Genomic DNA, 12,052 nt, shown 5'->3' with positions numbered 1-12,052 from the left:
CCCATGTCTGCGTAGAGTTGCACACATATACGCGTCGCACATGCACAGCATGTAGTATATGCGCATTATGCAGGCTTTGTGAGCGCTTGCAAGCTGTTTGTTTTCACTCCAGTCAACCGGAAGTGACGTGTAGCCGACCGCAAGAATCCCCGAGGCCTCGTACCGGCAGGCTCTGCCTCACTAGCTACCTACTAGTACCTAAGCTCGCCAGCAGTGTGTATGCGCATAGCAGCCGGGCCCCGGAGCCAGACGTGACACCGACCGGGCGGTCTTCCCAGCCAGCCACACGGCGATGGCTCCGATCGCACGGAAATAACACTTCGCCTGTGTGCTACACGATAATCCTTTCCACGCACTGCGTAGGAGCACCACATTCTGTACTAGACTTTATAAACTATTATTGTCTTCCACCGCCGTGCAAAGGGGATATAGCTCAGTGGTAGAGCGCTCGCTTTGCATGCGAGAGGCCTCGGGTTCGATCCCCGATATCTCCAATGCCAATCACTTTTTTTTTTTTTTTTTTTAAAATATCAATCAATTTTCTTATATTTTTATATGTATTGATTTTGTCTTTTTTTGGGGAGGAGGGGTAGGGGTTCTCCACAAGTCTGTATGTACATATCTTTGCATGCATGTGTGATCATTGAACTGATTGACTGATTGATTGATTTCATCTGAGCTTGATTAATTTTTTAGCGGGGATGATATTGTGTGCAGTGTGTCTTATTCTTGCAAAGCACTGGCTCTCCAAAATTTGCTGTTGTGACATAGCAGACTGTACAATGTAGCAGAATATCTTTGCAGGAAAGGGGTCAACTGATTCATGTGCATCGCAAACTTACAAAATCCATTACATCATGAAAGCCTACAGAGACAAGTTTGGATTGGTAGAAATTTCTAAAGATTTGATTGTTCAGGCATATGCAGTGACAATAGGAAACATTGAGCATTGCAAAATGTTATTTTATATTCAAAAGTTTTTACAACTGAATTGCAAAATAAAAGAGACATAAACAAAGAAGATCCAGCACAAGATCTACCCTTTATTGGCACATTTCAAGCTTCATCTTCATGAAATAAGTACTTAGCATGTAGTTACATTTTTTGTGGAAGCTGAATTAAGGTCATGCAATTACTAGTTTAAAAGGCACCCTAGAGCGGTACACAGCAACTTGTACTGAGGGGTGTCTGAGACAAAACATTTGACCATCTCTAAATTGTTCCTTCTATCCCTGTTATACATTCAATGAGAAAAAAAAAAGATTAGTGTTAAAATACAACTATGTATAACATTTGTGGGCAGATTTTTCAAGGAGTTTTTGGTAACCATGGTTATGTGCTTGTTATGAAGAGAAAAATCAAACTCGTTAATTTGGCAGCACCTGGATATCATCATTTGATTGGTAAACTTTTTCAATCAAGTGCTAAAGAAAATCAATCAATCAATCAATCAATCAATCAATCAATCAATCAATCAATCAACCAACCATTCAATCAAGCAATCAAGCAAGCAAGCAAGCAAGCAATCAAGCAATCTAACAAGCAGCCATTCAATGGTGTCAATTCATAGGGACAATTTGGTGTGCCGCAAAGTTTCACTCAAGATTCACATTTCTCAGCAGTCATTTGGGAAGTCTATCTTGGAGGGGAGTCTGCAGCACCTTTGATCTTTCTTTTAATAGATATATGACACCATACAAATACACATGTACTGTGAATAATCCTTATCATCATCATCATGTGCACACTTGACTGGCATCATACTATTACAATGCACAAGATTTATTACTTAAAATATTGTTGAGGTGTGAGTTTTTCTTTAATTTGTCTCCTACAAATGCTATCTCACAAATTCCATTTGTAGAGGATGACAAATTGAAGAAAAGCTTACACCTCAACCTGGGTGACCTCTGCTTAATATTCATAAAATATTGTTGTTTTCACAGGAACAGCTCATCATAAGAAATCCTGGTATATGAATTGTGGGACATCATCACACATGTTGTCAAATGAGACACGTAATTTCCACAAATGCATAGCTGTGTTTGTAATCTGGCGTTGAAAATTGTAAATTGGGTCTCACCATTCATCCCTTCACCATTCGTGTACTTGGCCAGCGACATGGGTTAAAACAAGGACATGCACAGAGTAGCACTGTAGAGTACACACTTCCATGGTTTGCACTTTGTGAATTTAATAAGCATCTGTGATCTGTCATTAGAAAGAATCATTACAAATACGCTTGAAACAAGAATATAGTGAGTTTTACATACAGAAAAAAAAAATCTGAAAGAAAACATCTTCAACTATACAAAATTGTATTTACATAACTCGCTATCTCACTCTCTCTCTATGACTGGGGAATCATATGTCAAGATGTAAATACTGTATTGTATGCTTCATAGGAAGTCCTCTCTGACATGAAACACATACTAATTTACATCTATTATATAAGAACTTGGGCATGTGTACAAACAGCACTGCAGTACACATAATGTACTTGGTAAGCCTGTTGAACCCCAGCTATTATGTAAATACATAAAACATGATTGCATTTGACATACTGTACACATGTTGTAAATTGAGTCCAGAATCTTTCACTCTCGATGACAGACAGTATGAACGATGTCAAATGGACAATTCCGTAAAGGGTAAATTAGGAGCTCCCTCCTTGTAACTGTGTATCTTTGTATGTGTCTGTGACAGATAAGATACGAGCAAAGGATCAATACACTTAGATAGGTAGATAGGATTGACAGATGAATGGGCTGAACAGAAGAATGGAATATAAAGATGAATGGGGCATACATACGGATTACATAGAAAAAAACAGAGAGCTGGACAGACAGCAGGAAATGTTTTCAACTTGCATAAATAATGAGGCACAAGTTGTCATGGTGTTCTAGACGTATAATCATGAAAGCAAAGATGAGTACAATTTTGTGTTAAAAGTGATATGATATGGTGGTGCAGTGGTGATTATAGAAGAGTCCTAGAAATATGCTAAATCAACACCCATGGTCACGAGACCCTGAATATGCCTGCATGACGGTCCTCATCTGGGGTTTTCCCCTCTCATTTTACATGGAATGTCACTAAAGTTTACTCTTTTGTCTATTTTGCTCAAGAGAAACTTTTTTACTCCGTTATTCTGCGATCATTTTCTTTTTCATTTGGCATTATGTTTAAACAAGCTCTACATGAGACAGATATAATAATTTTTGTTTAACTAAACAACAACGATATATTCCATATACTGTAGCTTGATCATTTTGCATATAAAAGTAAATGAAACAGTATTCTATCGCACACATCATGGCTAGATGTCATGGCACCCTATACTATGCCACATCATATGGGACTGTGACATTAAAGTTCCTGGTCATTTGTCTTGCTTGCAGTTTCATGGACTTCATAGAAACACCTTCCTGGACTACATGTCCTTCTCACAAGGCCTAATGCAAAATTTTGAGACAATTGCATGGTGATAATTGGGAGACAAACTTGAGAATATTTCTCACTGGAAGGAATATCTCTGCATTCATGAGAGGCAACAGCAAAGTACCCGAGTTCAAGAATACTGTATACAAGTGTACGCTGTTATTTTTGCGTAAAGATATTTTCGCGATTAATGAGGTCGCAGACATTTTCGCGATTGATGAGGTCGCAGACATTTTCGCGAGATGTTGTTTTCCCAAAACGACGCCGATGTTTACGTTAATGCTCTATTAACAAAGCGCATGGAGACAATTTCGCGTGTTGTTAAATTCGCGATGCAACTGTGATTCGCGAAATTCGCGAAAATTAAACCAACGCAAAAATAACAGCTTATACAGTAGGTCAATTAATATCTATACTGTTTTTGTTGGGTTTTTTTTTAAGTTTACCACAAATTTAATGATAAAAAATACTTCTCATCATAAGAATATCTAAGACTTAACCATAATCATTACTTCATTCTACCAAAATTTTGAAATATCATGATTGCAAATGTGTCAATATGTAAAGAAACAGTGGGTTTTTAAAGATGGGCTTACTCTATCACTTTTCTTTGCCATTCTAATGAACTGTGTAATATTCAGTCGCTATGACAGGTAATGCCCCATATTACAAAAAGAAAAAAAAAATGTCAGAGAGGGTAATATCTGACTAACCAGTATTCCAAATACAGTTTGCCTGACTTATGGAATCTTGACTACACAACTACATACGGTGTGGGCATAGAAAAGACGAGGAAGAGTTAGACTACATCTTGTTCATTGGCCGAAAGCTGATAGGCTCTTGTCCATGAATTTTCTCTTCACGAAGCACATCCAAAACTTGGTGGGCTTGTCCGTGGCCGGGTCAAAGACTTTCTCCACCAGACGCTGTCCAGTCTCCTGCCGGATCTGCTGCAGGTAGGATCGCATTTGCTCTGAGGAATTGGAGGGAGATGACGATGAGATGTTGGAGAATGAGAAAAACGTATTCTTGAGGGCGGAGGTCATACCATCATGAGAAGAAAGTGAATCATTCAGTACACCCAAACATTTCTTAACCATGTAATTTCCTCTCTGACTTTATAATTCAAATACTCTTGAGCTAGATATAAGGTTATTTTCCTTTTCTGGTTTATTTTTTAACAACATTGGTACAAGCCTGAATAACCATTGACAATGCTATAGACACACGCACACAACACATGCATTTTCACTGTGAAACTTAAAATGATGGATGTAATTGTGAAATGACTACATCGAGTGTTTTTCTCTGATTACAGAGTACATCTCTCACTTTATCACACATTTTTAGACATAAATAAAGTTCTACCTTTTCCTTTATTTCCAATGTAACCAATGCAATCCCAAAACATCTATAAATTCTTGCCTCAACATGTATTTTATCGCAGAGAGCCCATTCATTACTTCTTCCTTTCATCATTCATTCCAATCATTGCATGTAATTTCTTTCCTCCAAACTTCCTCGCCCAATATTCCCAATTTCCATTTTATCAGGCTGGATGTGACAGTGAAAAGGAGAAAATTTGCTGAGTATTGTAAACATCAAGATTTTCATGCAATTAATTTCTTGCACTTTTTGGCTTGAAAACATATTCGCTGGTTCTTGAAATCACTGCACAATTGCTTCATACTCGTACATGTATGTTTTCATCCAGTTCAGAGAAAATGCATGAAAGTTTGAAGAGCTGCCCCAGCCATTTGAATGTATGGCATGCACAGAAACTACTGCATACACCACATGCACTCAAATGAATACTATTAACAGTATTGGGGCACATGTATACATAATACACACCAATACCAGAGAGGCATCACTGACGAAGTGCACAATTCAACCCCTTCAAAATGGGCAGAGAAAATTGTGAAGATATTTACCCCAGTTATAGAGTTCACACTAGCCCACAATAGCACAAAATACATGAAAATCAATGTACCGCGAGTATTTCCTCGTTTACGCTCAGTAGCATTTCCTTACCTTCTTCTCCCCTGTCTGCAGGTTTTGCATACAGGGCATTGAGTGGGAATCCTGCCTCTCCCGGTACACAGAACTTGGCAATGGCAAGGGATGTCATCTCCTTCTGACCAGCGTTCTTGGAAGAGCACTGCATGGTTAACATCACACAAATAAACACACATAATGAATATACATGAGTTAGTGCTCACCAAAGATATTTTTTCTCACTACCTAAAGAGGGCAAACTACCAATGTCTGTGATCATAGGGAGCCACACATGTTACCCACTTAGTAATGGCGGACTTCACTTTGTGTATGAACTGTTCACATGCTCAAATAACATTTTAACAGGGCATATTTGAACTTTTGAACTTTTATGTGAGTCTGCACTCCTTGATATGGCTGCTCCTTGGTTGCTCATATATGCTACCATGCTAGCCATGAGGTGTAAGCCTAGTGCCTTACATCTTTCTGGGCAATCACAGAGCAATTATACAGGGTGTATGGCGAGTAAGCACTCCAGTACCTAGTCACATAATACAAGCTCTTATTTGGTGCAAACTGATATGTTTCCTAGCAGTTTGTTCTCCTACCAAAATGTAATTGTGTGGATGACTAAACCTGTTACTGTATAAGATTTGTGTGACCGTGTTTCTGACTGCTGGAAGAATGTACATCAAAGCAGAAACCAAACAAGCTTATGAACACGTGTAGGTACAAAGGTACCACTTCACAGTAGAGACACAAACAGGTCGCATTGGGGATCAGAGGAATGCTTTACAGGTTTCCAGCTTTCTTTCCCTCTAAACATGCAACAAAGTGCGGCTATAAATCATCCCTACCATCAAATCATGGAAAATAAATGTGAATTTCGAAATCTTTCGGTTTTGATAAGCCACAACATCCAGTCTCAGAAAATACACAGTACAATGGCTAGTAGTTATTCATTTGACTCCTTTATTCAGCTTGATGAGAAGAAAAGGAGGAGTAATGGAAGGAGAGAGAGAGAAACAGACAAAGAAAGAGGGAGTAAGAAAAAAAGAAAATGCTAATAGAGGAACTTACCCTTTGTAGTTTCTTGAGACACTCAGTGATGTACAGTGTGATGTAGATCAAGACCCTGTCACATTGATTCTGTGTGACATACAGTATGAGAAAGCAGCAATAAATGTACACATGCTGTATGCAACATCAGCAGAGTTTTAACAGGCATCAGTCTATATGACAGGCATTGTACACTTAGTTCTCTAGTCTGCTGTCATAGTTAGGTGCCATTCGGTTTGGCATGTTACAAACACAGCACAAGATTTGTATCTTACAAAAGAAACAAAATGTGTAGACTTGTGATGTGTATGAAAGATAATTTCCTGCCACGACAAATGTGCGAGACAGATTGAAAGCCACAAGAAGTGATCATTCCTGGCTCAATCATATGCACTCCACTCATGATTCCTGTTTTAAACATGTTGTGACTCACCTTGATTTCATAGTTCTTGAAAAAGACATTTGCCTTGAAGAAGTAGAGAGCCTCATCTATAATGTCATTGCCATCACCTATAGATAAACAAAAACAAACAAACACACATAGAGTTACTGGGAATTTTCTCCCATATGGCTCAAACAACAGAAATTCAGTAAATGCTGTGATTCATACAGTATTTCATCATGTGACATCTGTTCTTACGTTTCTCTTTCATGTTTCCTGTGTACATACAAACTTCATGCTGAATGTCACTAGAGATTTTTATTTGTCACATTACAGATACAACTGAGTAAAAAAAAATGAAAGAAAGAAATTGTATCACTTTCATCTTCTCTAATTCTCAGTTAACAATCTGGTTGACCCTTACAAAGGGTCTATATGTGAAGCAAAGAAACTCATGCCAAATTAAAAGCAGTTATACAAAATGCACAGAGAGAGAGAGAGAGAGAAGAGCTGCACCTATCTTTTCTGGCTGCTATAATAATATTTTGAACACAGGAGATAAATTGGGTGGTCAGTATAATATGTGCCATGTGTTTAACATAAATAACTTCTCTTCAGGAGAGCTTGTTGTGGCTTGTGGCCATATTGACCAGATGGCTGGCTGATACAAAAAGTTTTATTGTATCTGGTACAGTCAAACCTGTCTATAGCGGCCACCCAAGGGAAACAACAAAAGTGGCCGCTATAGACAGGTGGCCGTTATAGACATGTTGGCGGCCATTTTGAATTCCATTACTTGCATTTTATAATAGCCAAAAATACCGCATGTTATTCTTTAAAAAACAACAACAACAACAACAACAACATATAAGTTTGCATGTGCAGCAGTGCTATTATGGGGGTTTTCGTTGTACAATTCACTTCATTTTTTTTTCATTGCCTCCTTCTATTCTTTTGATGTAAAAAAATAATATTTCGGGCCTGAGAAGTGCTCTGGTTCATCCCTGCCGGTTTGCATGAACGGGGCTCACGAGAGCTGAGTTCGATGGAGGATTGATGATGTGTAAAATTTACGTAAACTATAGAAACAATACCCTGACAAGTACCATGATGTCCTTATTCAAAGGGACTTGAACACTAATTAGTCTGCATTTCGGTAACAGTCTAAGTTGTCAACACTTTAGGAGTTGTCTTTGCCTTTGTAGCATCTATTCAGGGCTGCATTACTGAAGCCTAGATCTAATCTAGTCAAGTTGGTGGTAAGACGGGTTTTCGTGGCAAAGAGCTGCATTAATATTTTGTCGATCATGTCTGAGTGATTGTGACTGAGCTAGGACTCGGTAGAAATCACGCAATGAACGTAAAAGACTTTGTACTCATTGCCGATTTAATGGATCAACTCAATTTTTGTGGCCGCTATACGCAGGTTGATATTCACCACGGGAGACAAAATGAGTGGCCGCTGGCCGCGTTAGGCAGGTGGCCGCTATATAAAGGGTCTATAATACAGCAATTGCGTTCGGGGGATTTTTCAGTGGCCGTTATAAGCAGGTAGCCGCTATAGAGAGGTGGCCGCTAAGACAGGTTTCACTGTACATGGGGGGATTCATCTCTAAATTTTCTGTTGTTCCACTCATTGCTACCTTTAAAAAAAAAACAATGTTTTAATTGATATGATAATTTTCATGCTTGTATCAATACGAGAAACAGATGTGCATCAACCAGCTGACTAAATCCAATGCAACGAAGATAAAAGTTTGAACAGTTGCCTGGAATATAAATATATAAAATCTCAAGCCTGGAATGAACACACAAAAATGACGCTAATATATATATATATATATATATATATATATATACAGCTGTATATATATATATTTTTTTTTTTGGAAAAAGCATTAAAAGTTTATTCCTTTGTTACTATTTTGAATAAAAATCCAGCATTTTCTGTTCATCAAATCTTACAGATATTCATTCGTATAGAGTATAAAGGTTTTCTTGAGAGATAAAACCACAGTGCGGCATTTGTTTGCCACACTGTGGTGTTATCTCTCAAGAAAACCTTTATCAGCTGTAATTATGGACTTACACTTTGGGGCTGGACCTCTGAATTGTGTCCTCAGTGGCAGCAATGACATATTCCCAAGAGAGAGGTCAGCTGGAGGGATTTGTGAATGATATGCCTGGGGGACAAAAAAAAAGAAGACAAGACAAGTATGAGACCTGAGGAATACTTACACTGGTCAAGCTTACATAAAGTGACTCCACCTGATATATTTTCTATTACATGAATTCTTTGAAAGGTATCAAATTATGATTTGCACAATACTTCTGTGAAAATAAGAGAGTGTCATTTCTTTTCTTGTCAAGCATCAACTGATTACAACATTGAGCACAATGAATGAAACATGTAATACTATGGGCAGTAAATGTAAAGCGATGTTGACACTAATTCACTCTTGTTTGCAAAGTCGAAGACAAAACAAAATATCAACTGATCAACCAGATAAAATTTAAAGAGATTTTCATTTACTAACACTATACCAGGACTACAAGTCTACATGCATCTAGAGTCTACACTGCACTGCAGCAAAGAAGTCATAAAACATATCACAGGGGAAAAAAAAAAGAAAAATGTAGTATTTCACCAATTAAAGGTAACACGTGGTACATGTGAGCGTATAAGTAGCAGTATTTCTTTAAACGTATGTAGTCTGCAATACCACTAAAATTTAGACGAGTTTTCTTCCTTTTTCCAAGAAAATCCAATCTGTCATTTCTCACTCCCATGGTTATGACTTCCTCTGGAATTTTTTATTTCCTTGTCACCTTCTTTCTATAAAACCTTACACCCCTGGTGATAGATTTTTCTAATCCAAATAAGTTTCTCTCGATACAAATAATCTCCCTTTATAGAAACTGGTGATGATAAGTATCTAACTTTAACTTAAGAATGTCAGTCATCAAATTGCACTCTCATTTCGTGGGGAAACGGATAGCCTAGCCGCTGCCTCGGCTCCGCCTCTCTCAGCTCCGTCCACTCTGCACTGTAGAGACTTGTCATGGCCAACACACTCAATTCTAAGCAGGTGGGACTATGCACTATGTAACAAATGAAGAGGAAGCAGTCATGTTTAAACAGATATAACGGGTCTATGTTTCATCGTATTATACATCAATCAATTAATTTTGCTACAACATATATTTTTACATTCTTACCGGCATGATGATTAAAATGGGGTGAGACGAAAGGAGACTGTTGAAGCGTGTTTCCTGGGAGGATTGCAGTGGTAACAGCAGCGAAACCCCAACCTCACGAGCGTAGTACACTGTACTGTAGTACTTCCGCATATAAACGTACGTGTACGTATGTGTGTACGTACTGCGAAACAACGTGTGTGTATAAGGTGTGAAGGTATGGGTTGCTAGTGTCTAGAGCACGTACTTCCGGACCACAGCCCTGAAATTCTCATTCTCTGGACCTCGACTACTGCGTGCATGAGTACAGTTGAAAGAAAAAAAAAAAAATCAGAAAAAGAAAAAAGAAAAAGGGAATGAAAAAAGAAAAGAAAAGAAAAGTGTGGGTAAGAGCAAGGAAGTATGTGATTACCATGGAGGCTCACGGAAGAGATGGAGTTCCTGGTAAAACTGGTCACGATTGTCAGTTTTCTATGGATGCATAAAATTCCACAGGTGCATTTGTGATCGGGGTTCGATGCCACCAACTTTCTGATTACGCGATAAATATGAAGATATCACATTTATTTCAAATATAGATCAGGGATCGGGTATGTTTTGCTTGTATATTAATACAATTATGACACTTCACATAAATGATACAGCATGAAACAAAAGTCAGTCTCGTCCAAAAATATGAGAAAGTGTAAATCTGAACTATATGTTGTGAAAGTGTTTGAAATATGGTACCCTCCTATAGTTATGGAAAGTCGATTTAATCACTTTTCTGATTATTTCCGACAAGTTAAACTGATATGGTATCTTGGGATATATACATGTAGTTTTATTATGTCAGATTGATGTCCAGAGGGATATGACAGTCCCGTAATTCTGATTTTTTTTTCTTTTAATATCAGCAGCATTTGCGCAGTTCCTATAGTCGTGCATCCCCGTGTCTTACCATTGTCTAACCGCTTATCTTTTATGAGTAGGGTCTATGATATAGGGATGACGAAAAAGTACCATCATAAAGACATAATTGTCTTCCTTAGAGCATGCATATGCTAGAGAGGAGGTTGTTATGCAATGAAACGGGAATCGGTTTTCTTCCTATCTGTGTAGTGCATGGGAAGAGCAGGGTTTGGCACAATACATAGGCCTATACTTCAAATATTCTTGAATGGTGGCATCGCCAATGAGATCAAAACACTCCATCTCTTGAAACCTCCTTTATGAAATTAGGTCCAAATATGGTGATACCTCCTCAATCCTTGCCACGAGTAATGTAGAGGAGGTTCGCTGCGAAGATCACAAATCGCCTGTTATTTTACTACACGTCGTGTGGCGGGGCGTGTATATGGTGACGGAATCTAAATCATCAAATCGCTACTAATCTCGTCTGTTTTTAGAAGTACCAAGGAGGTTCGAGAGATGGAGTTACAACTGACTATAATCATTCAATCAGCTGTCAGTTTTCTATTTGATGGACAAAAGAATTCCACAGGTGCATTTGTGCCTTCTGATGTTCGATGCTTGAAGCCGCCATCTTTCTGAGCAATCTGAAGATTCATTTTTAACGCTAACATGATATCGGGTATATGCTGCTCGTTTATATATCAAATGCAATGAAATTTCACATAATGATAAAGCATATAAAACAAAGTCAATTCCGTTCGAAAATATGTGCAAAAGTGTAAATCTGAGCTGTATTTTGTGAAAGTGTTTGAAATTTTACCCTCATGGAAAGCCGGTTTTATCACTTTTCTCCTTATTTCCGCCAAATGAAACTAATATGGTATCATCTTCAAGTATAGTTCTTTATAAATTAATATGTCAGATTAGCGTACAGACACGTACAGTCGAGTAATTTTGATATCTATTTCAGCAATATTTGAGCAATTTCTATTCGCGCACCCCCGTGCCTTTACCATTGTCTACCGCCTATCGTCTGTAAGTATAATAGGGATAGCGAAAAGTAATTACCATCACAAAGAC

The 12,052-nt window shown here is 38.1% G+C and overlaps 1 protein-coding gene and 1 non-coding gene across 2 annotated transcripts; one reads left to right on the top strand and one right to left on the bottom strand.

Moving 5' to 3' along the window:
* Positions 1 to 422: 422 nt before the first annotated feature.
* On the top strand, positions 423 to 494 carry Trnaa-ugc (transfer RNA alanine (anticodon UGC)). The gene has a single exon. It is a non-coding gene; the product is annotated as a tRNA-Ala (tRNA).
* A 1,680-nt stretch (positions 495 to 2,174) lies between these two features.
* LOC139714432 (actin-related protein 2/3 complex subunit 3-like) lies at positions 2,175 to 10,204 on the bottom strand. Its single transcript, XM_071626141.1, has 6 exons — positions 10,100 to 10,204; positions 8,970 to 9,063; positions 6,932 to 7,008; positions 6,520 to 6,588; positions 5,476 to 5,602; positions 2,175 to 4,414 (listed from the first exon to the last, which is right to left on the bottom strand). The coding sequence occupies exons 1-6, from the start codon at positions 10,103 to 10,105 to the stop codon at positions 4,257 to 4,259; spliced, it is 531 nt and encodes a 176-aa protein (XP_071482242.1). The 5' UTR covers positions 10,106 to 10,204; the 3' UTR covers positions 2,175 to 4,256.
* Between the last annotated feature and the right edge of the window lie 1,848 nt (positions 10,205 to 12,052).

This window comes from Diadema antillarum, unplaced genomic scaffold (assembly GCF_040938485.1).
Source record: "Diadema antillarum isolate AM-2024a unplaced genomic scaffold, OU_Dant_1.0 seq00002269_RagTag, whole genome shotgun sequence".
NCBI lineage: Eukaryota > Metazoa > Echinodermata > Echinoidea > Diadematoida > Diadematidae > Diadema > Diadema antillarum.
The sequence above is the reverse complement of the archived record's forward strand: the minus strand, read 5'-3'. Positions and strand labels throughout refer to the sequence as shown.

What these genes read in the sequence shown, in the direction of transcription:
- LOC139714432 (XM_071626141.1), bottom strand. An exon ending in TCAAGAACTATGAAATCAAG is followed by an intron (nt 6,589 to 6,931) that starts GTGAGTCACAAC and finishes TATGTCACACAG; the next exon opens with AATCAATGTGACAGGGTCTT. An exon ending in GTCTCAAGAAACTACAAAGG is followed by an intron (nt 5,603 to 6,519) that starts GTAAGTTCCTCT and finishes TTAACCATGCAG; the next exon opens with TGCTCTTCCAAGAACGCTGG.